Raw genomic sequence first — 25269 nt, forward strand, 5'->3', positions numbered from 1 at the left:
AAATAAACACAAAAATAACAGCTCATTTACACGTATTGCCCAGATGCAATCTTTGTCTACACAGGGAATAAACTCTCAACATCATGTAGACACCAGACTGATAATGCAATGCATCAAGACCTTGAATCCAGCTAGTTTGTTTGTTTTTTCCCCTGTCTTTGTACAAGGACGTTACAAACCAATAGTATGCTGAGGTTCGAGGAGTTGAATCACAAATTTTCCATTACATTTCCATCCTTTCAATCATTTTTTATCACTTTTATAGTATAATATTTGGATGCAAAATATAGGAGTACTGATAAAATTAAGCTTCCAAAAATGCCAGCGCTTTCACACCAGGGATTAAGATTAATTTGTTCATTCATGAGAGACGTGACCAGTTAAGAAAGCCATTTGGTGCTTTATCAAAATCCATCATTTGTGTAGTAGTTATCACAAAGGAGATTACAGCTGGAATTGTAATATTTACTGTGGAAATGAGGATCAGGTTTGTCATGTATCAGGTACCAGAGTCACTATAACTCTAGCTGCCATACAGATTCTGCATAAGTAATTTGTTACTGAATTGGTTGTGAAATTCGATTACTGTAGCCACAAGTTATTTTTGATAAAATCAGGACTAGTGAAGGGTAGTTGAAACTCTCAGCAAAGGAGTGCCTTGAGTGACTGATACACGCTGTTTGTGATGTTTGGTGAGTCATTTCAATGTTTATCATGTGTAAAAATGATTAGAAAAGTCACCAATACTTTAAGTAAAAACAAAAAACAAAACAAAAACTCTTTAAACAGGTGTGTGTGTTCCATTGCTGATACCCCATTGGTGACAAGGAGTCTCACTCTGCACATAACCTAGTTGGAGCTGGACGTGCTCTTGTTGATGAAGGGCACTTTTTAACCCTTTTACTTTTCATTCCAATGAAGCTGTAGGTGGAAAGCGAAGAGCACATCACACACCCTTGTTGTTTCAGACTTGACACTAAGACAAAAGTAAACAAATACAGAGACAGAGACCAGAAACAAACAAGGAGACAAAACTGACAAAAATAAAGGAATGCAGGGAGGACACAGAGAGACTAAACATGAGAAGGAGAACTGACAAAATTAAACAAGGAACTAAGAACTAGAAATGATTATCTATAGTCTGATTTCTCAGACTTTTTAGACTTTTTTTAGTGCTCAGCACAGATAAAATAATTATTGCACGTGATTTTAACATCCATCTACATACATATAGAGGCGAGCCTCCGAAACCTTATCGCATGGTTGATTATGTCTGGTTATGTGTCTGCATACTTATCTTCAGTGTGTGGCTTTTATTCAAACTGTGAAGCACTTTGTATCCCAGTGATTTGAAAAATGCTATACAAATAAATTTATCATCAATATAAGTATTTTATTTTTTGAAACATGTCAACAATCACCAAGCAATGCTTTTTACCTGCACATGGTATTAGTTCAATGAAATAAATTTGTGGTTCATCAAGTAACTTTTCTTTGATGGATGTGCTACCCGTAGAGTTTTAATACTTGTGCCTGTATTGTTAGTTTCACAAACCTTACTAGCTTTGGGAAACTTTTGAGAGTAAATTTGGAATCCTGACCTCTTTTCCTCTATGGAGCTGCACTTGTATTTTAGACAGTATTTAAGACCAGCACTGACTACTACTCTTCGCCAGATCATCTGCTACCCAGCATCAGTTCTCGGCTCACTCATGTTTTGGAGTAGCTTTTGTATTGTTACTTACTTTGTTCTATGTCATCTCCAGTCAGTCCCACAGATCCCCCTCACCTGGTCACTAGTCTTCTCTCAAATACCTACACCACATCAGCTCCAGCACAGACTCCATTTTCACTCTCACCTGCCTGCCTCTCTGCCAACTCACCTGGACTTCTGGAATCGGATCACCTCCAACTCACCCGGACCTGCTCAGTCTTGCCTTTCCCTCTTCACACACCTCCACCTGCAAACAAGTAAGCTGCAAGAAAAACTCACTGGAACAATTTCAGCAAAACGTCAGTTTGGCATCGCTGTGACTCTCCTTTCCTCTGTTGCAAAGTTTCTGATCTCCGGCTTGTCATTCTCATTGCCACGTCAGCGCCATGTACTGACTCCTGGAGCCCTGTAACATAATCATGTTCATGATGTCCAAGTTTATAAAATTATCTCTTGACATTTCCCTCAAGTTCATGTAACCCGTGTTTCGTAGCCATAGATCATAGCTCACACTCATGTGTATAGCTTGCTCCTGGTCACATTGTTTTAGTGCTCAGGTTCCACACCGATTGTTGCCTGCACTGTTGTATATAGCTCTTTCACTCATGCTCCTGTAAACGCTCCCTGCACCTTTCACTCATGTTCAATTGTTTAATGTCAAGTTTCACGTCATTGTAAATAAAAATTATTCACATCACTTTCACTTAGCCTGTCAACCACAACGGCCGTGACACAGTATTCACTCCCTGTCAGTTCAGCCTCATAGAAGATCGCCATTGTAAGATAAGACGACAGATAAGATAACTCTTTATTGTCATACCTAATACAATAGCACAACGAAATTGGAAACTGTCTGCACTAAGCACAACTAAACACAGCACAGTAACGTTAAAGCAGATTTTTTAAGTGCAAGAAAGGTATGAGCAAAAAAGAAAGGAATTACTTAATAAAATAAATAAATAAGAAAAAAAGAGTCCAGGGAGGTAGGCAATCAGGTCAGCTGTTACCATTGCTAAGGGCTATTGCCCTGTTGTAAAAGCTGTCCTTGAGTCTGTTTGTCTGCAACCTCAGCAACCTGAATCTCCTGCCAAACGGTAGCAGTTTAAACACCCGGTGTCCTGGGTGTGTACAGTCCCGTAGGATGGTGCGTGCCCTCCTGAGACAGCGAGTGCTGTACAGGTCCTTCAGGGAGGGAAGAGGATGTCCAATGATTTTTTAGGCCATATTAATGACCCTCTGAAGTGTCTTTTTGTGTGCCGTGATGCAGCTGGAGAACCACACAGAGATGCAGTCAGCACACTTTCAATGGAGCAACAGTAGAAGACAATCAGCAGCTCTTTCTGCAGGTCCATTTTTCTGAGGATCCTCAGAAAATTGAGGCAGCAGGGGCAGCAGGTGAGTAAGGGGCAGCAGGTGAGTAAGTGACGGACAAGGTAAGCGACTCATGTTGTAACTGACGTCAGACGCCGGAGATTTTGGCGGAAAATTAAAGCAAATGGTAGTTTAGATTTGAACAAATTCATTTAAGCTTCAGCATTACCAAATACACTTATCAATTGTCTTATAACTAACACTATTTGTCTAAATAATCTCCAACACCCTGGAGAACAACGAGGAGAGTTTAGAGACTCTCCAAGATTACATCGATCAGTGCTTTCAGGATCTCGTGATGAAGAAGACCCCGTGTGCAGCTTCCCCGGCCAAAGCTGAGACGCCGTCGTCGAAAAGACAACGCCCGGCAGATTCCCCCGGCTCAACATCGCCAGCCGGCAAAGATATTGCCGACATATTGGAGTCAATCGACAAGCGATTGTCCAGTTTCGACGCAAGGCTGTCCTTGGTGGAGATTCTTCACCGAGAATTTAAATGCTTGCGAGAATCCCTGGAGTACAGCCAGCAGCAGGTGGAAACGCTTGCTGCTGAAAATGCCACGCTAAGGGAGTCGGTGAAATGTCTCACAGATAATGTTACCCAGCTCAATAGAGAAAATAAAAAAATAAAAGAAACAGTTATCGATCTACAAGCTCGTAGCATGCGTGATAATCTGGTATTTTCTGGTATTCCAGAAGCCGCTGGAGAGGACGCGGAGACCACGGTAAAAAGCTTCATCAAAACCCACCTGAAGCTGCCGGAGGACACTGTGAAGAACATCGTCTTCGATCGGGTACATCGCCTCGGCCCCATTCGGGCTACGGCCGGGAGACCACTCCTATCGTGGCCAAATTCGGCCACTTCAAACAAAAGCAACATGTGAAAAGCCGCGGCAGGGAATTAAAAGGAACGGACTTCAGCGTGAACGACCAGTTCCCCAAAGAGATCTTGGAACGACGCAGGGTCCTCTTCCCAATCCGACGTGGCTTCATCCAGAAGGGCTCCCGCGCTGTCATCCCTGTGGACCGGCTGTACGTGGACGGACAGCTCCACCGCGACCCCAACATCACTCCGTGGCTGTATTAACCTCACACCAGATAAGAATCAGCTACACCATTTCCCTATCCACTCACACTAACTTGCATTAACATCTGTTTAACTTACCAGTATCAAATCGCATCTTAAAGTGTGATTTCATAGCAGAATTAACACCGTCACTCTCCGTCAGTGATTTAATTGGAATGTTTACGTTTTGTTTCTGTTTTTTTTTTTCTCGTTTTTTCTTCTTTTTTTTTTCCTCCTCTCTTTTCCCCCTCTTGGTTTTATGCTGCTCACCCCTGTCCTTGGTTTCTTTCTTTATTCCTTTCACTGCCTCGATCACCTGCTTCGACACTCATCCACAAACATCCTTTATTTCGACACATACGCACCATGCGCTCAACGGCAGCACATTTACATCAGTCAGACAGCGCACACAGTCGTTTAGGATACACACACTTAAGCCAAGCCTACTCATATTAGTAACTATGCATACACAAAGTCAGACTCAGGGAGCATCTCGCCACACATTTTTTCTCTCTCTCCTTCTCTTTATTTATGAACAAGTGACGTATTCTCTCCACCTGTCTAAGCGACGCACACAGCATACATCCCTAGTTATACACACACATCTATGGGTACACTGAGGTTCATTACATGGAATATAAATGGAGCTGGCTCCAGAGAAAAGAGGTTAAAAATATTTAACCAACTCAAAAAACTACAGGCAGATGTTGTCCTATTACAAGAGACCCACAGACCTCTTAGAGGTTCGAATGAACTTAAAACACCTGAGTTTCCTAATGTGTTCTCAGCTTGTTATAATTCTAGACAAAGGGGAGCAGCAATTTTAATACATAAAAATATTAATTTCACAGTACTCGATACAGTTATAGATCCAGAGGGCAGATTCTTAATCATTAAACTATCTATACGTGATAAAAAGCTATGTATTGCAAGTGTATATGGTCCAAATGTTGATGATCCCTCATTCTTTCACGGTTTTTTCAGTGCACTCTCTGAACACTTAGATGGCACACTTGTTCTTGGAGGTGACCTCAACCTTGGACTAAATGAAGACATGGATAGGCTCAATACAGCGGGAACTCGGCGTAATTGGCAGTCCACAAATATAATCAAACAGTATATGAGTGACTTTGGTCTTTGCGATGCATGGCGCTCCCTTCACCCCACCAGTAAGGAATATACTTTTTTCTCACATGTCCATCACTCCTACTCTCGTCTGGATTATTTTTTGGTCAGCAGCTCACTGCTGAACGACATTTCAGACACTGAGATTCACCCTATAGCTGTCAGCGATCATGGTCCTGTATCTTTAACACTAATGCACAAGAATAATACTACGCCAAGAAAAAACTGGAGATTTAATACATCACTACTTAAAGATGAAGACTTTATTAAATATTTTAAAAAAGAGTGGACTTCATATTTGGACTATAATGACACTCCCGAAACATCAGCTTCTGTTCTATGGGAAGCAGGGAAAGCTGTGATGAGAGGTAAAATAATTTCTTTCTCATCACATAAAAAGAAAAAAGAAAACAAAAATATTCAGGAATTAGAAAAAAACATCAAATCACTAGAAGAAGCCTACGCGTCCCACCAAGATCAGGAAACATTGAACAAAATACGCAAAACAAAACTAGAATTAAATGAGATAATTGATAAAAAAACAAAATTCTTAGTACAAAGACTACGCCTACAAAATTGTGAACATGGTAATAAATCCGGTCAATTTCTAGCAAACCAGCTAAAAATAAATAAAGAAAAAACAACTATATGTGCTGTTCAAGATTAATCTGGGAACACATTATATGAACCGATACAAATAAACAACATTTTCAGGGATTTCTATAAAACGTTGTATTCACCACAAATAAACCCATCTAAAAAAGAAATTGATCAGTTTTTGGACAACATAACTCTTCCAAAATTATTGGACACTCAAGCAATGGCACTGGATTCACCACTGACACCAGGTGAACTCCAGGAAGCCCTGATAAGTATGCACAATAATAAGGCTCCAGGTCCAGATGGCTTTCCTGCAGAATTCTACAAAGAATTCTGGTCGATTCTAGCACCAGTTTTCTACAGAACGTTGTTGGAAATTAAAGAAAAGGGCAGACTTCCATCAAATATGAATTCTGCAAACATTAATCTCCTGCTAAAACCAGGCAAAGACCCTGTATATCCCTCAAGCTATCGTCCAATATCCCTTATAAATGTAGACCTTAAAATAATCTGCAAAGCTCTCTCAAAGAGACTGGAGAAAATAACCCCCCTCTTAATTCATCCTGACCAAACTGGTTTCATAAAAGGTAGGCACTCATCAACAAATACACGTAGATTACTTAATTTGATAGACTACTCATACAGTAAAAACCTAGAAACTACAATATTCTCTTTAGACGCAGAAAAAGCATTTGACAGAGTTAACTGGAAATTTCTATTTGCAACTTTACACAAATTTGGTTTTGGATCCTCTTTCATAAACTGGTTAAAAATATTATATAATTCCCCAACAGCTTGTGTTAGAACAAATGACCAGACATCCTCCAGCTTCTGTCTCTTGAGGGGCACCAGGCAGGGATGCCCACTCTCCCCTTCACTATTTGCAATTTTTATTGAACCACTAGCAGCAGCAATTAGACAGAATTCAGTAATTAAGGGCATAAAATGCAAGAACGTGGAACATAAAATCAGCCTTTATGCGGATGATGTGTTACTCTTTCTCCAAAATTCACAAACCAATATCTCTGGGGTGATTGAATTGATAAACTCTTTTGCAAGAATATCAGATTACTCAATTAACTGGTCAAAATCTACAGTCCTACCGATTAATTGCTCCTTCCATAATTCCTCTTCTACACCACTGCAATCGGGAAATATAAAATATTTAGGTATTAATGTTTCTCCCAAGCTTGCAGATCTAACTAAATTAAACCATATCCCACTTTTAAAGAAGGTAGAAGATGATCTGGCTAGATGGAAATGTCTACCCATATCACTCATGGGAAGGGTTGCCGCTATAAAAATGATGGTCTTACCAAAAATAAATTATTTATTCTCAATGATCCCAACTAAACCGCCACACGATTGGTTCAGATCTCTAGATTCATGTATGTCCAAATTCCTTTGGAAAAATAAACCCCCACGTATAAGCTTAAAAACACTACTTCTTAGCCAACAGGCTTCAGTTTATCTCAGGATGGCTAAAACACACCCTCTTAGATGAACCTTGGCTAGATGTAGAACAAGCACTCTGCAATAATCTAGAGATCTCAGACCTACCATTTATCAGCTCAAACATCCAACGACATGAATGCTTAAAAGCATCAACATCAGCTCTTCTCTGACAGCATGGTGGGAGTTTCTAAAATTGACGGCGTCTTCATTAATCCCATGCAAACGTACACCTATCTGGAACAACCCTGACATATTACAAAACAATAATATGATAAACTTTTCAGATTGGAGTGATAAAGGAATCAAATATTTAGAACATATACTAGAAGGATCAACAAGAAAAGATTTTTAGAATATCAACAAATTAAATCCATAGTAAAAAAGAAATTTAAACCGGGTCAAGTTGAACTACAAACACCACCAAGTGTGGTTCAATTTCTTACTCTTAAACCCCCCAAATTACTATCCAAAATATACAGAATGCTTTCTAAAACAGATGAATCAATATCACTTCCTATTGCAAAATGGGAAGCGGATTTATCAGTTAACTTAGACCTAAACTTCTGGTCTCAGATTTGCTTAAAAACCTTTCATCTAATTAGAAATCCCAGTCTTCAATTAATTCAATACAAAATATTACATAGAGTGCACTATACAGGTCATCGGATGTTCAAGATGGGCTTTACGTCTACCAACAACTGCTCACACTGCCAAACCAATTCACCGGACAATTATATCCACGCTCTTTGGTTCTGTCCACCAGTTCAGAAGTTTTGGCGCGAGATATGTGAAGACTTATCGAAGTGTCTGAAATGTAACATTCCAACTTCCCCCTTAGTGTGTTTGTTGGGCAGCTTAGATAATGTCACTTCAGAAAAGAATATCGCCCATATGGTTTTCACTGCCCTATGCATAGCCAAGAAAACTGTCCTCTTGAACTGGAAAAATAAAAACAATCTTAATTCTAACCAATATAGAAATTATCTATTAGATTACATTAGTCTTGATACAGCCTCTGCCACCACATCAGATCAATTGCTCTGGGCTCCTTTGATCAGCTCCATCACCTAGTGGGGGTGGGGGGTCATAGTTTGGTCCCGCCTTCACTGTTGTGATTGGTGTGGGGGTAGGGACAGGCTTAGGGCGTCGGGGGGTTCCCCGGAGGCATCTTCCTTGGGGGGCTCAACCCGGGGTAGCGGTCATGTCCGGTTAGGGGCTCTGTTGGCTCTCCGGTGACTGTTTCCTCGCGGCTGCGTGCAACGGGGCTAGGGGAGGGTCTGTGCTGACGGACGTGGGTTACTGACCTGGTAGCCTGGCTGCCCCTGGGTGGGTCCGGGATGGGCGTGAGGTTCTGGGGGCGCTCCGTCTCTGGGCTGGGACCCGGACCGGGCCTCGGGGGCTTGGGTCCTGGTTGGTGTGTTGCCGGGGTTGTGGGCGGGTGGGTGCATGGGGGCCCAGCCCTGGAGCAGCGTGCCGCCGGTGCGTCGAGCCACCTGGGGGGCTCTTCAACTGGTGGGGGAGATTGTCACATCTTGCAGGAGCTTTCCTCTCCTCAGGAGCTCCCTCTGCAGGAGGGGGAGATACAGGAGAGGTGGAGGAAGATCTCAGCCTGGGTGTTTATTGTCTTATGTAGTCTGGAAGATGAGTGGATGGTGGGGTGGGTGCAGTTTTCTCTGTGGTGGGGTTGGGTGGACTGTCCCGGGCTCTGTGGGGCCGGGCGGCGCTGCTGCACTGGGCCCGGTCTGGATGGGCCTGGGCCCCCCTTCCCTGGCGGGTCGCGGAGTATGGGGGTGCCTACTGGGGTCAGCGGGGGAGCTGGCCCCAGGGAGGGGTCACTTGCCCCTCCCTTCCTTCCCTCCCCATCTCCAGCTGCCTCCCTCATCCCGCTCCACCACAACCACCCACACATGCAGGGCCTTGGAGTAGGGGTATGTCACCAGGGTGCAGAGGAGGCTACCCCCCCCCCCCCCCCCCCCTGTCCCCTTCTGGCTGCCTCTGCCTCAATTTTATCCCACAACTTAGACATTCACATTACTCACACTCTCATTACACATACATATAGGATCTTGGGGGTGGGCACGATACACGGAGTCCAAAGTACCATCAGGGTGTACACCCCACCCCTGGCATCGTTACCCACCTCTCAATTTTAAATACACGTAGACATTGAGGGCTAGCAGGATGGACCATGCGCTTACCTGCTGCTCTCTGGCAGGTAGCTCCAAGCCCTCCTGGGTTTTAAATGCACCTTAGAACACACATGCATCAACATTACAATGAGCGGGTGGAGGGAGGTTTGGAGTCTTCTCTCACCCCCGTTCTCTGCGACCTGCTGGAGCAGGGGGGCTAGGACTAGGAGGAGGAGTTGGCCGTCTGACTGCGGTCTGGAGTGTGGAGCCTTCCTGCTGCTGCGGAGTCGGGGCGGTCTGCCTCCCCCCACCGCAGGGAAAAGGGAAACACCACCTGGGTCTGGGTGCAGTTCCCCCCTCCAGGGGCGGGGGCACCTAGACCCGGTTTGTAGAGTACGCTTGGGGAGTGTGATCGTGTGTACAACGTCTCTTTATGTCTGTCTCCACGTTGGTTGAGTGTGGAGTAAGTGCATATGAGAGCATGAGGGTGGGAATGGATGTTTGTATCTGTGTGTGCCTGTATGTCTGTGTCTATATGTCAGGTTGGGTGTCAGGCGCCACCTCTCTGGGGACATCTCAGGCCCTCCAAGGTTTGGAGGCCTATCTCCCCCTACCACCACTTCCCCTGCCAGTGGCGGACTCCCTCAGACATCGGTGCGTTGGTGGTTCTTTGTGTCCGGGGATGGGCGCCCAGGTACACACCGGCTCACTCCTTGGTGGCTGCTTATCGGGGCCTGGAGCCTGGGGCTCGCTCGGGCCACTTCGGAGGTGGAGTGCCCCCGGCCTCTCGGCCTGGGGCTCGGTCACTCAGGCGCAGCTGGCTGCCGGCGGAGCTCACGGGCGCGTCACTGCAACTCCCCCTGGCTTCTGCTCCGCGGCTGCTGAGTGAGCCCTCATCTGGGACTCTCCTCAGCTCTTTCCGGGACAGTGGCGCAGCTGCCCCTCTGTTGGTCTTCCTTGGTCTCTTGTGTTCTGGGGGCCTCTGGATGTCTGGAGTTTTGATCTCCTCCACACCTGCTTCACGCCCTGGAGGACGGGGCTGTGGCCCCCCCACACCCTCTAGCAGATTATTACATGAAGGAACCTTTTAAAAAACAAAAAACAAGCGCGTCCATGCTCACAGGTGTACACACGGGTGATCACACCCACAAACTACACCCTTTTTGGCTCCTACCTCAAAGCACACTGTGTTCTGTTGATCTTATGTGCTGCACAATAATGTTTAATATTTAGTATTTACTGTCATATTCCCATATATCATTGTGATGCTGTTTATTCTATTACTCTTGTTCTCTTCTGCTTGTTTTCTTTTTTCTTTCTCAGCAGGTGATCCAGGTGATTGATATATGCATTTTTTTTTCTCTGCCCGTTCTGTTGGTTTTTGTCTTTTGCCCTTCTCCCCCGTCCCTCTTCTCAGCTGTTTCTCTTTCCCTCTTTCTTTCTCCCCTTCTTTCCCCCAGTCAAGTCTGTCCCGTATTCAGTAAGTGAAAATAAAATAAACAATAAAAGGTGAATCAAATGGACCATTACGGCAAGGCTGGGATGGTCAGTTTGGTAAAGTAAATCCGTTGGGCATCTTTCTTTGCCTTTAGACAACAATTCTGATGGCAAAAGAGCCAAACGGGACAGGCCAAAAAAAAAGAAAAGAAAAAAAAGAAAAAAAGAAAATTGAGGTGCTGTTGGGCCTTCTTTGCAACCGCTGAGTTGTTTGAGCTCCACTGGAGGTCTGTGTCTATGTGCACACCCAGGAACTTGAAGCTGGACACCCTTTCCACGCACTCCCTGTTGATATTCATGGGCTGCAGCTCAGACTTCTTCCTTTTGAAGTCGACTAACAGCTCTTTTGTCTTGGTGGTCTTGAGGTCCAAGTTGTTGTCCGCACACCAATCTGGTAGCCTATGAAGCTCAGCTCTGTGTGCTGTCTGGTCTCCCCCAGAGATGAGCCCCACCACAGTGGTATCATCTGCCAACTTAATGACTGCATTGTCTGTGTGGGTACTGACAGAGTCAGTTGTGTACAGAGTGTATAGTAGAGGACTTCGTACACGGATTTGTGGAGAGCCAGTGTTAAGGCTGAGGGCTGAGGAAAGATGAAGACCCACTCGAACTCTTTGTACACGGTCAGAGAGAAAGTATCTGATCCAGCAGCCGGTGGTAGAAGGAAGTCCGATATCCAGCAGTTTTACTATTAGTCTGTCTGGGAGTATTGTACTAAAAGCAGAGGTAAAGTCAACAGAGAGCAGCCTGGCGTAACACCCCTGTTGTTCCTGGTAGGAGATGGTGGTGTGGAGCGTTGTAGCAATGGCGTCTTCAGTTGATCTGTTAGCTTTGTATGCACACTGGAGCAGGTCGAGTGCGGATGGCAGGCAGGACATGATGTGGCAGCAGACCAGTTTCTTAAAACACTTCAGTATAACAGGTGTGTGAGAGCAACTGGTTGGTAGTCGTTGACAAGTCGTTGACTGACAAGTCATGATGGAGAATGCTGAAGGTCTGTGGTTTCTATTTAGACATTCATACGCATGCATCTCAACTACCCCAAGCTCATGAAGAACACTGTGGCACCATATGCAGTGTTCAGTTCACAGTTAAAAAAATGTGTTGGGCCTCGTCCCAGAGTGAGGCTATGTGATTCCTTATTGCTTGATGCAGGCACTCCGTTTGTAACTTTTCCTCACCCATTAGTCCTTCTCCATACACCTGTAGCTCCATTTGAAGTTTGGTAGATTTTTTTTGTGTGTATCTTCTTGTCTCTTCTAGTTGGGGCTCTGCTCATGACAGATCTTAAATTGTGAGAGGACATCAGTCTTTGTTACAGCCTTGGTCGTGATAGTTGTTTGTTCTATATAGCATAAATCACAAAGAAATAAAGAGTCTCTCTTTTGTTTTTTGTAAAATTGTCAACACAATATGTCAAATTGGATTCATGTTAGTGAAAACAGTTCCAGTAAACAACAGTAGTGAGTTTCATATGCAAGAGGTTTAGGGCTACTGGGGAACAAAAGCGGGGACAGCACTATACCCTCCTTTTAACACTACACTGGAGGACAAGAGATGGTTACGGGAGCACTGACAGCAGAAGGGTCTTCTTCAAACTGGAGATGGCCAGAAAGCTGAAGAAGAAATGTGAGCCAACATCAGACCCCTAAACTGTTTTGACCAAACGCCTTAGTGTCCTGTTTAGGACACATAATAAAAAACATTTACTGTCTGGGTGTGGTGCCCTCTGTAAAATTGTCAACAATGTGATGTTTTCATGGATGCAGTAAATAAAAATAGACATACTAGCGCAGAACCAAAAAGAGATATTAAGAATTTGTATTTTGAACTTCTATAAAATATAATAAAAAAATTAAATTAGAGAAAAATTATGCATCTGTGTCCAGTTTTAGCTGCAAATATTTCAGTTTCTTTTATCATTCCCACTTTTACATGATACAGTTGTGAGAACTCTTTGTCCCTCCTTCCAGGCCAACTGCAGACTTCCAGTCTGATACAGGACATACGCACACACATGCAACCATCTACACTGACAACAGACACACACGCACAGCTCCAAACGCCTTCAACTGCTTATCTCCTGCCAGGGTCAGAGGGTAAATCTGCGTGTCTCGCGCTGGACTCTGGCTGCAGGACTGGATGTTGCCGTCTGCCCTCGGCCCACTCACTCAAATAACCACAAGGTAAAGAATGCATTGTAAGTGAGAATGTAAAAACCACACAATCAGAATCCACACATGAGCTCATTAACATGGAGGAATGCCATTTATTTTTCATTTCAAAAAATTTCTTTAAAGATAAATATTTAATAATTATGTGAACAGTGTCACACTTGCCAACACTGTTCTGTTACATTAGTGCTGAGATGCTACAAATAAATGTAAAAGTAAGAAAAGCTTGATGTGTGCTCCTTATAATTTTAGGAATCATAGTTTGGAATCATATGATGAAGCAACCTTGTATGGGACAGCTCACACAGCATAAGTATGACAATGAGAAGAGTTTGAAATAATACTGAAAATTAGGCCGGAGGATTAGGTGTAGCAATTAAGCCCGACAGTATTGTCAAGAGAGCTGAAAAAAAAGAAGCTTGGAGATGGAACAGTAGCTTAAGTACTAAGAGATGCAAGTCTGCTGATTGCAGTTAAAACGGAAGAGCAGAAAAAGTATTAAATGCTGAGAGTTTCTGCAAAAAGTGTAGAGAGAGAGGGGAAAATATTGCTCAAGTTTAAACTGGTGCAGGGACTAATCACAGGTGTCCTAGTAGATCTAGAAAGAAATCAGACAAAGTATTTCTGGCAGCGAGGTCAGGAGGATTAAAAGACTGTTGAGAACAGTCAAGAGGGGAAGAGTTGACAGTGTGTCTGTAATGCTAGAATTTTAAGAACCAGTTCTTCTAGATAGAGTTAAGATAGGGTGCATGCGCTTTCCAGTAAGGCCGTATATGCCTGCTCCTCTCAGGTGCTATAAATGCCGGTGGTATGCAGTGTACTCGAGTAGTGAGTAGTGAGACTAATTTGTTTGGGACTTATTGATTTATATATATATTTAATATATATATAATTTTTTTTATTTACGTTTAAGTCCACACTCCACACCAGGTGGTGGCGGTAATGCGCCATTTTGCTGTTTGACAACAGTCAATAAATAAAAAATAAAAGAAGAAAAAGACACCAAAGAAGAAATAAAACTGATCGTTTTCCGGATACATATGTCTATTATTTGTCGGGGGTTTGAAGTGGAAACCTTTGGTCAGTATGCTGCTGGTTTTGTCTGAGGAACATAAAGAACATCTGTCGTTCCTGCCGCAGGTTGACGCCGCAGGTTAGTAACTAGCGTGAGGGAGGATAGGAGGTGCAGAGGATCAGGGCTGCATACTACTAAGCTCGTTCTGCATACCCAGGATATCCTTCTGTTATCTAGATACACTTATCCTGACATTCACGTTTAGGATAAATGGTCACACGAAGTTGGTTACCAGCTCGCTGAGTTAACCCAGGGTTTTCCCTGCGCGTTTATATGAAAGGCGTGTTGTTGGCAGCATCGGGGTGGTCATATGACTCTTCTACCACAGAAAATGATCCCTACGAGTTCCACCTGGTTCAGGTTCACTGGCATCGGCAGATTCATGTTCACCGAATGGTCGTCTCTGTCTGCCAGTGTCTCATCATGCAGTTAAACAACATTAAAGACCTCAGCAAAAAGGTCTCCATTTCCAGCTGGTGCAAATGGTAAACACTGAGCAGCAGATCAGTCAGAAGCAGGCCATAAGTTTAAGGAACCGGGCTGAAATAATCTCAGTAATAATAATCTCAGTGCCATAAACCCATTTATTGAATAAACGTATAATAAAATATTACACTTACCCAGCAGTGGCTATGTTTGCATATTCTCCATAACACTGGGATTAATTATTTAAAGATGATATGCTTTTCACAATAACCATCTACTGTCTGTGACCAGTAAACCTGGGTGGGTTTCCTGAATATGTTTGCATCTTGAGAGGATGATATTCAGTCTTTTGAGCAAGGGAACTATATTACTAAGGTGCACAGCTACCTGTCCAAATGATAAGTTTCATTAAATCTATTTCTTTCTAATGCAAATTGGCCAAATCCTCATCAAAGCAACAGGTTTGCTTATAAAGTCAAATGAAGTTATCTCAGTGTCCATCGCTCCCTCCTTTTAAATTCCATTTGCCATTTATCCCAGGTCAGTCACTGTGAGGGTAAACACAAGCTGCAGTAGGTCTGTGCTGGGGAAATGAGCTACATTTGTTATTTTGTGCAGAATATTACAGTGACATTATGGTATATTGCGGGTTTCCTGAATTAGCAGCAGCTGTTGACAGCTGACTGCTGAACGGGATGTGTGCAGGGAAACTCGAGGGACCGTCGAGCTGGTCGTTGGTGTCGTGAGGAAAATGTGGGCTTGTTTTTTATTTTACAAAAAGACAGATGTACCTGGAACACCACCTAATCAAGAGATGATACTAAATGGTTGTGAAAATATCTAAAGAACATAAAAATATACAAGTAAAAGGCAAGGAGAGTGGAAATCTCTTCAGTTTGCTGCAGATCAAAGTAACATTAACCTGACTGATTGAACAGGTATCTGTAATGTATGTTCCGTGTGTCCAGGAATGTGAGACTCAGCAGGAGATTAGAATCAAGTAAAACTAAATTTATGCATTTTTTCAAATCACAGAAATAATATCCAAACATTCCTGTGACAATGCAAAGCACAGTTTGTACTTTAGTGGTTTTAGTAAGGTACAGCAACTTGCACTTATACCATGTATTCCCCCCAGGAGAGAAGCTGTATTACACTTGTCTATGTGTCTACATCAATTTAATAAAATGTTATAAATTTGTTGTAAAGTGGTTTGCAAACAGAAAGCAAACAGAAAAAAAAATTGAGCAACAAAAAATTTGATTTTTTTTTTTAAATATTTGCTCATCAGGGATACACAAAGACATTACACAGTGTAAAAAAAACACTTGAGACCTTCCTACTGTCTGCACACAGGGGTCTGAGGGATATTCCAAGAATGGTGATGCTATTTCCTGGTGAACTGATTGGTCAAAGGGCAGTGATTTCATATTTGTTGATCTGTGTTCTGCGAACTTAACCTGCTTCAGAGCAGGTTAAGTTCGCAGAATAGTCTAGTATCTAGTATAGTCTAGTATACTAGTGTGTCTAGTATCTCTGTCTGCATGGGTACTCTCCAGGTACACCAGCCAAGTCCAAAGTTTCCCTGTGACAGACTGCTTGTCTGTTACTCTGTGTTAGTCTTGTGATGTGTGTGACCTGTCTCTTGCTCCCTCGTGGCCCTGAGTTGGATAAGTGGAAGAGAATGAATGCATGGAATCTTAACAGAGTAAACCTCAGCGGCCGAATGGAACTAAGAACATTTAAGTTCTGTAATTAAATACAAATTGTGTCTACGTGGAGTATCTCCATTTGATTCAGTCTAACACTTTTTTACTTCAGTAAATCATAAAGCAAACGTTGTGCTGTTTATCACACTACAGCAATCTGAGAACTTTAGGATTACACTTTTATGTCCAATGAAAGCCGGCATACAGGCTTTAAATGATCTTCTTCCTCATTTCCTCTGGAATTTGGGGGATTTTACCTTTGTTAGCCTGAGTCCTGTGTGTCAATGCTATCGTTCTGAGAAGAATCAATTTAAATTATTGATGCCGAAACACAGTTGGCTATGAGTTATCTATATATCATTCGTGATAATGATGCATTTATGTTTTTTTAACTTCCTCAGTGGTGGGAGAGTTTGGACGCATAGCGCTGGAGTTTCTAAGAAGAGGAGCTAGTCCAAAGGTCTATGAGGGAGCAGCTAGTAAGACTCTTCATCTTTTAGTGCTTCTTTTCAAGCTTATGTGACTTCTGTGGCTCATTAGTGCATAGTATTTGTTTATCAGGTTTGTTTTACTGCAGCAATCTCACACTGCCTTTTCTGAAATTCATATTAAATTGTTACATTATTTAGTATACCTTTTTAAGTAAGTACAACAATCATGCTAATATTGTTTCAAATATTTAGTCTGCCTTTTAGTCCATTTAAGGATTCAAATCTAATGTAATGAGTTTGAGTGATGAGTTTCCCTATTCTTGGTTACATGAATAGGGAAACATTGCTGGTTTGGGTCCCTTCATTAGGAAATTGAAGGACAGATCATAGAGTCTTTAAGATGGTACAAGTCTGCTCTGGTGCTGGGATAATACAGTTGTAGTTTATGTGTTGTCTAACCAGTTTATTATAAGGTAATAAGAGTTTAATTTCATTACTGTGACTGCTAAATAGAACAGGACTTTGTTACAGCGTTGATACATAAAATAATTACTTGTGCACTGCCTCTTTTAACTAAGTTTATGATTCATGCCGTTATGGTTGCAGGGAAACTCTGTGTTCCTGTAGAAATGGTACAACATGGAGTGGAAGGCCTGATGTTCCTGATGACAGAGAGCTCCAAACACATGGTGAGGAATACTTACTCCTCACACCTTGGATCAGTGAACATAGATGAATGTGCTGTTTATCCCTGAATGCTGTGATTTGAATGCTCTTTTTTTTCCCCCATGACGTCCATGTCCCATATTTAGTGTGTCATTTTCTTGATTTCTGCCCTGCATCATCATGAAATACTTAAACACTAGAAATATTTCACCAGCTAAGACAAAAACTGTAAACAAATGTGAGCTCTTCCAAGAGTCACAGCTGTCTCTTTCTCTCTCTCTCTGTAGATATCTGAAGTGGATTTCCTTGATTCAGTGTTGGTTTTGGGCTTTAGCGAAGAGCTTAACCAGATGCTCTTACAGGTGGCTTTTAAACAGTTTTATTTAACTGACTTTGTTTAAACAATGTGTACTTGATTTAAATACTGTATAGTCTAAGTTTTAGTTTTGTTTGTTGAAGTTTTGTTTAAGCGGTACATTGTTTATCTAAGCAGTGTGTCTGTCAGGATGTTGACTGGATCACTTTTCTCTTTTGGTACAGCTCTACTTGCAGCACCACAGTCAGATTCGCAGCATCCTGAGTCATCTGCCGTCCAGTATGCCTGCCTACCACAACCTGGAATGGAGACTTGATGTCCAGGTGTATTGTTTCTAGATCATTTTATTGTTTGACTGTTGTGGTACATAAAGTGGGAAATACAGGATAGTACTTACGTGCAATTGTTGCATATCACACTCAACTCTGTAGTCTTTTTTTATTTGTATGTGTGTTTTTAATGTATTGGATGTTAAATGTTTCCTGAACTCATGGATTAAGACACTTTACTTAGCTTGAAGGATAAAATTATATTGAAGGGTATACAGGGTATACAGTTTCCCCTGGTCCTCACACTAATATTGTCCAGTCTGGTTTCCATCATCTGACCTTGTGATGTATGGTTTTATATCAGGTGATCATTATTAGGTGACACTGTAAGCTTGCAGGTGTGTAGTGATGTGCGGGTCGATATCGAAATATCGATTCCTCCGATACCAATAATTTATGTTCTAGAATCGATTCTCATATTAAAATATCGATATTTTAGTACTTTGGGGTAAATTGGTAGTTTTTCCATTAACAGTTACACAGTGGAAAGAAACTATCATTCGGATCGTCTAAATTGGAAGGAACTACTTCCTCTTACGTATTTCATAGTCATATGCCAAATACGGCTGCATAAATGTGTTACGGCCCCTGGCGTGCGCACTCACAACAATGGCTGGGCGTAAACGAAGTGACGTGTGAACGTATTTTACTTCCACAAACAGCCAAGACGCGGTTTGCGATACATGTGGCAGGACAGTGAGGTGTTGTGGCAGCACCGCTAACCTCGTCAAACACCTCAGAGTAAATCATATCACAGAATATGATGAGCTATGTTGAGGCGAACTGAAGAGGAGGAGAAGGACATGTGCTGCTAGGGCAAGACAGACGTCTCTCGCGGAGGCCTTTAGTGCTGCAGGCAGGCACCGTGTTCAATTAGCGCACAGCTTTAGGTTTTTTCATTTCTATATGATAATTCTGCATCATTCAGCAATAAGAACAAGTAGTCAGATGTCCTGTAAGCACTATGAAGCTCTATTATTATATTATTATTACAATTACATAATACAGTTATATATTGTATTATGAAATACAATGAAACACTAAGTTTTTGTACAGAGTATCGGTATCGGATCAGTATCGTCGATACCACCCTGAATTTTACTTGGTATCGGATCGAAAAGGAAATCAGTGGTATCACACATCACTGCAGGTGTGTAATGCAGAACAGAGATTTGCACTGTAATCTGAGCTACATAGACTGATTTCTGTCAGTAAGCAGTATTACTAATATTCAGTTTTCAACTATTTTCCCGCTCTTTGTCTGACTACCTTATTGTGTTTTTTCTGCTTTTTCTGTCAGTTGGCCAGACGTTCAGTCCGCCAGCAGTTGATTCCTATGCTTACAATGCGTGTCCACCTAACCAGAAGTGACGGCCACAGTGATTACAACTCCAGGATTCTCCAGACAGATCCCAGCACCCTTCTGCACCTCATCTCCACACTGGAGGCTGCTCTGGCTGCCATGAAAACCAGTCATGCTCGTCGCATATTACGGAACATCAAATAATCCCTCTGTACAACGTGTGCCTTCTCTCACTTGCAGCCTTTATACCTGGGAAACATTAAGTAGTGTCTGTATTGTGCAGGGCAGAATGTCACCTTTCTTTGGACCTGGATGTTAAGGCTATATTTTTTTACTGGCAGTGTTTTTTTTATGCCAAGTTGTGATGTATGGATTGTACAGAAAGTTACTACAGTGCTGGTGATACTGAATTAAAGTGTAAGATACAGTTGAAACTTTATTTTTGTGGTTTGTGACGGCCCTGCTAAGGCAGACTGGAATATTATATAGAAGACTGTCATGACGCAAATGCAAATAGACAGCTCGCGCATTCAAAGAAAACTATGTGATGTGTTAATAAATTAAATTTTTTTATACTGCAGGGTTGTAATGGTTTAATAAGTATATCGATGATTTGCTAACCGCGTGATGGTACATAAATCATAGATAAAAGTCGGGAAATGTTCAACGTTTTTCTCCATCAAGTCTTGCTACCCGGGCCAGAACTTCAGGCTCTGGAAGTTCTAGAGCAGGGTCTAGACCGCTACCGAACAAATGGAACGGAAAAGGAAGTGACGTATTCCAGAATCACCTGACTGTCGGCCCTTCACAGGAAGAAGGCTGGCGTATTCAACATGGCTGCGGTCTTCTGACATAGGAGTTGTCTAAAGTAATGCTATAGCCCGGCTTTCTTGATAGTACACTTGACTCCGTTCATTGTGTTAAATAGTTTTGACTCTGCTTCGACATGGCCCAGTGTGTCCAGTCTGTACAGGAGTTCGTTCAGGACTCGTTTGTCCCGATGGTGGCCGTCTTGTGCAGTGAAGAAGCTGAGAGAGTGACTCGCAAAAACAACCTAAATTTTGCGGAGCTGCTGAGGCCTTTTTGCAGACTTACGTCTGAAGGTATGAACAACTATTCAAAACACACCCTCAGTCCCGTTTTCAGCTTCGTAGCTGGTAAAAATGAGGAAAAGTTGCTTAGGAAAATAATGAGGAAAGATGTTTTGCTGCTCGCGGGGCTACGACTGTCGTTAGCTCCTCGCTAGCAGACGCTTAGCAGTTTGGCTCGTGATTAAGCAGCTATGCCGATCGCCCTGCTTGTTGACATGCGAGTGCAAAGTGACCCGAGCTGGAAAAAATAGCATTTGGTCTTCTAGGACAGCGTTTCAGTCAGCAGCTGAACAGTTCTGTTGGTGGTGGTTTATTAGACTCAGCACATAGTAAACAAGCTAACAGACTTTACTTGGAGCACGCAGCAATTGTGTTAGTTGTCATGTTCAGTACAAGCGACGATGCAGCTAAATGTGTTTAAGCTAAAGCTACATATTAAGTTTTTTGATATACATTAACATTCTTACTAATGTATAAACGAAATCTACAGGATATATACATTTTGTTTGATTTTTACACTTGGGTAATGTAAAATCCGTGAAACTATACGATAGCAGTTTAAATTGTATAGCTGAGTAAATATTAAAGATATGCCTCATTGAGTTTTTCACAGTCAACAATCAGTTACGTGCCATTACCAGGTTTGCTGTGTCTCTCAGCACAGTCTCAAGGGCAGGAGGAGATTCCAGGAGACAGGCAATTATCAGGGGAAGTTTTCAGCAGCAAAACAGTGGAAGGGAGATTGATGGAAACGTATAAGGCTGTGTCTTTGATATACCTTAGTAATCATTGCTGTAGTAATAATTTTTGATAAATTTTCACATTGCACTACTCTGAAATTAGTGCTTCCAAATTAATACATGTCACACAAAAAAATATAAAGCAACACTTTTTAATCTAAATTATAACATCAGTTCAGGTAATCTTGTGGGATATCGCTCTTGTCAGTTAAGCAGCAGACGAGCTATTGATTTCAATTCAGTATTTATTTAGTGCTATTGCTATTTACCTGTTTGCTACGGTTGAGAGATTTTGCGCTGCATTCCATTTATGCATATTTCTTATAAAGGGGACACTTCTCCATCAGTGACATTTTTATGTATATTTTCTGATACTGTTTGAGTGCCATTCTGTGACTTACTCTTTTTTCCTTCTAGGTCACATCCGAGATCCCAGCAATCAACTGCAGGTTGTGAAAAACCTGCGTATCTGTGTCAACAATTTAGTGACAAGTCCAACAACAACATCTACGTCCCTGAGCCCTGCTCAGCGTCAGCTACTCAGTGATGTGGTGTCATCCTGCCAGCCCCAAGAAAGTGCTGTGACTAATGTGGTTATGGCAGGAGATTATGAGCTCAATTTCAGTGGTAAGGACTAATGCTTGATTGGAACGTGTTGATAAAATGTTAGCAATAGAAAAATATAATCATTATTATTATTATGGTAATCCACTATATTTGGCTGGATAGTCAGTTATGGACAATAAGTGATCAATTTCAAATTTTTGATATTTCTTATGAGCTTAGATGCAGTTTTGTGTGTGTAACTGTCCAGATCCATGATTAGAAATAACTGTACACCACAGATGTGTCTCAGAGCTCACTTCTCCTAGGTGTCGTTGATATGTTGACTTCACAGCTCAGTAATGAAAAAAGTACATCAAAGCATAACTGTACTCTATGCTTACTCTGTGCTTCAACCTACTAGATGACTGTGTTAAAGCTAGCACCCCCTGGTACAGTGTCTGGAGAGAAACACTGTTGGAAATCAAAACCTCCAAGTACAGCTCAGGTATCACTATCTGCTAGCCCATGCGTGGCTCGCTATAGATCTATAAGATGTGTCACACCTGTTTTGGTCCTTACCTTCCAGTTCCCTGCAGTGTTAATTTTGACAGAACATTTTTACTTAATTCTAGTCATAGTCTATTAACTAAAATGTAATTTAGTTTTAGTTGTAATTTAGGCATCTACATTTTTGTAGTTTTAGTCTAGTTTTAGTTGACAAAAAACTGATTAAGTTAGACAAAATTTAAAGTATATGTTCTTGTTTTTACTAGTGACAGTCGCTCTAAATGATTTACAAAGATTATTATTTCCTTATTATGCGTGTTCATGTGTGTACTGTTTTTTTCTCCCAAGCTTTCACAATTGTTCACAAGAAATGGGAGGTAGCTGAAGTAAAAGAGTTGCGGAGCACCGCCTCGTACCGTTTGTCCAGGGCAGATTAAACTCGAGAATGAAAACTGATAACATGGGTACAAAAGAAAATCTCAGATGAGTTTTAATCTCAGTTACCTTGACCTCAGGGCCACCTGAGAAAGAAGTCACAGAGGATTTTTGAAATAACATAGGTGTGTCTGCTAGGAGACTGAGGGGTACCACTGGATGCAGCCAGTTATTTTATACATAAATTAAGAATGCCGGGATTATAAAACTGTATCAGTGACTAGTTATTTTAGACATTATGGCAGATTAAAAAAAAACTTACATGTACTACTTAATCACACTCATCACATAAGTGTAAAAGTAGGATTTGTGGTTAGTTAAATTTTCAGATGAGGAAGTGTAGACTTTTTTTTTCTAGATCAAACAGTGAGTGAATTAAGGATATTTTGGTCAAACGCATATTTCATGGCCTAATTTGAGTGAATTTGTAACCTGAGTAAGTATAATTCTTGTTATTTACATTTGAGTCCTGTGTAAATGATCTTTTAATGTATGTCAGCTATGAAGTTCTAATAATTAGGACTGAAATATCACCTCACATGATGGTTTTACTGGTACATGTGGTAAAGGAATGTCATGTTCCACATTGGAGTTGTGTGATTAATCCACTGTTAATCCGGTGCTCTTTATGTGCATCATCAAAACACCAGATGAAGGAATAAATTGTTCCAGCGATTCTTAAGTCTTAAGGCCAAGACTCACTGAAGCTGCTGTGTTGACAAGACATTTTATCTTTAGTTTATCGTCCATATTTTTCAAAGAAAAACATTCAAAAGTGGTTATCTTTTAATCTACATGTAGTATTAGAAACTACCTCATTTTTCTGGCTTTTTTTAAGTCTTTTGTCTATTTTGTCTTTTTTCTATTTCAAGTAACCACGCCCTGGTTTGAAGCCTACAGGGAGAACTTCCTGCAGTCAATGCCTGCCTCTGACCACGAGTTCCTCAATCATTACCTTGCTTGTATCCTTTTAACAGCACACAGATCTGACCAGTGGTCAACATTCTGTCGTCAGCTTTTTTTTTTAAATAGAAGAGCTGACAAACTGGAATTTAGGATCTTTAAAAAAAAATTTCCTCCTTTGTATGCTTGTGCTTTCTGTTATCGTATTATTAATAGTAGTATCCTTATATGTAGTCTATTTATTGTTGTATCCTTCACATGGTTCTGGCAGGCCTGCTAGTGGTATCATCCACTGAGGCAGTCCCTGTGGAGCAGTTCCTCAAGCTTTCTCAGGAGCAGCACAGAATTCAGCACAGTGGAGAATACACTAATCCCAAGTGGTTTATTCCTAACACACTCAAGTACTATGTCTTGCTACATGACATGTGTGAAGGGGATGAACAAAGGTACTAAAAGAAACATACAGTTCCTTTAAAATTCATCGACCACATTTTGATCATCTTTCATAGTGAAACTACTCCAGAACTTACAATGTCAAATGTTTAAAAATAAGTCAACTATATGTAATAACTTTAAATAACTGTTGAATTCATTATGCTCTAGTAAGTGTAAGCTGTTTTGTTCTAAAGTAGTATTCTCCCTGTATCTCCAGGGCAGATGTGGTTTATGAGGATATGAAACAGAAGTATGGTTCTCAGGGCTGCTATCTGTTGAAAATGAACTCCCGCACCTTCTCAGCTAATGTGGATGAACAGATTCCAGATCCCTGGAGTCAATACTTGCACAAGAATAATCTTCATAACCAGGTAAACATTGCAAACTCCTCCACATGCACTGGCTGTTTTAAATATTCCTGCAACAACTAGTGCCGGTGGACACGATTCTGCAGAAGGAAAAGTTTGTCGATGGCAGGGAAAGTTTGTTGGGTAGACTACAAACCAAAAGAATACAGTAAAAGCACAGGTTTTATGTGTGTGTTTGTCAGTTCACCTTGAGGGGTAGTTGTGACTGAATTGTGGACAGCCCAGTCATTAATAGTACTTTGAACTGTTGCAGTTGCCTGATTGTTCAGTTTTGTTCTCTTTTACCAAAGATTTTACTTTAGTTCACATAGTGAACCTGTTTTTGCAGGATGTGTTTGATGATCCAGCGCCAACTGTGAACAGTGCTGCTGTAGAGACCATTATTAGCAGACCTGAAGTAGACGGCAATTATTCAGCTGAGAAAGGTGAGTTAATTTAATACTTCTTTTGTAAACTGACTTGGGGAGATCTTTGCTTCTCTGCTCTTCAGTTACAAATAATCTAAAGGTCACCATTTATTTTATTTTATTTTTTAATTCAACTTGCTTGGCTATATTGCACTCACAGTAAATTTTATAAATATGACTTCCTTTTTGCAGCTCCATTGTACCGCTTTCCATGTTTTTTTTAGTTAGCACTATGTATTCGCTGTGTTGGTCCTGACCAGGTTCTTTGCCAGTCATGCTAGTCTCGATGAGAACTAAACCCTTTTATTTATTTTTGGTGTAATGTTAACAAAGACCATCCTGCCAGTATTCATCAGGCTTATTGTTGACATCTTTGGTGGTTGAATCTTGTGATTTGGCACCAACAGCAAGAGTGAGCAGAAGTGAGCAGAAGGGCACCAAATCTGTTTGTA

General features: G+C 41.5%; 2 protein-coding genes across 3 annotated transcripts in view; both read left to right on the top strand.

Moving 5' to 3' along the window:
* The first annotated feature begins 14114 nt into the window (after positions 1-14114).
* commd2 (COMM domain containing 2) lies at positions 14115-19819 on the top strand. The gene is made up of 6 exons (XM_080887671.1): positions 14115-14283; positions 16742-16819; positions 17378-17460; positions 17725-17799; positions 17978-18076; positions 19383-19819. Exons 1-6 carry the CDS (start codon positions 14217-14219, stop codon positions 19587-19589), a joined length of 609 nt encoding a protein of 202 aa, XP_080743797.1. The 5' UTR covers positions 14115-14216; the 3' UTR covers positions 19590-19819.
* Positions 19820-20174: 355 nt separating this feature from the next.
* Positions 20175-25269, top strand: part of trappc8 (trafficking protein particle complex subunit 8) — a 30257-nt gene continuing 25162 nt past the window's right edge. Inside the window, exons 1-7 of one of the 2 annotated variants that reach the window (XM_080887666.1) lie at positions 20175-20488; positions 21634-21843; positions 22184-22267; positions 23577-23666; positions 23879-24053; positions 24260-24413; positions 24739-24835. In XM_080887666.1, coding sequence (XP_080743792.1) covers positions 20332-20488; positions 21634-21843; positions 22184-22267; positions 23577-23666; positions 23879-24053; positions 24260-24413; positions 24739-24835 — 967 coding nt within the window. In that variant the 5' untranslated portion in view covers positions 20175-20331. The remainder of the gene's footprint in view (positions 20489-21633; positions 21844-22183; positions 22268-23576; positions 23667-23878; positions 24054-24259; positions 24414-24738; positions 24836-25269) is intronic. The other variant, XM_080887667.1, reaches the window with a different exon arrangement.

Source organism: Rhamphochromis sp. 'chilingali', assembly GCF_963969265.1.
Source record: "Rhamphochromis sp. 'chilingali' genome assembly, chromosome: 7".
NCBI classification, from domain to species: Eukaryota; Metazoa; Chordata; class Actinopteri; order Cichliformes; family Cichlidae; genus Rhamphochromis; species Rhamphochromis sp. 'chilingali'.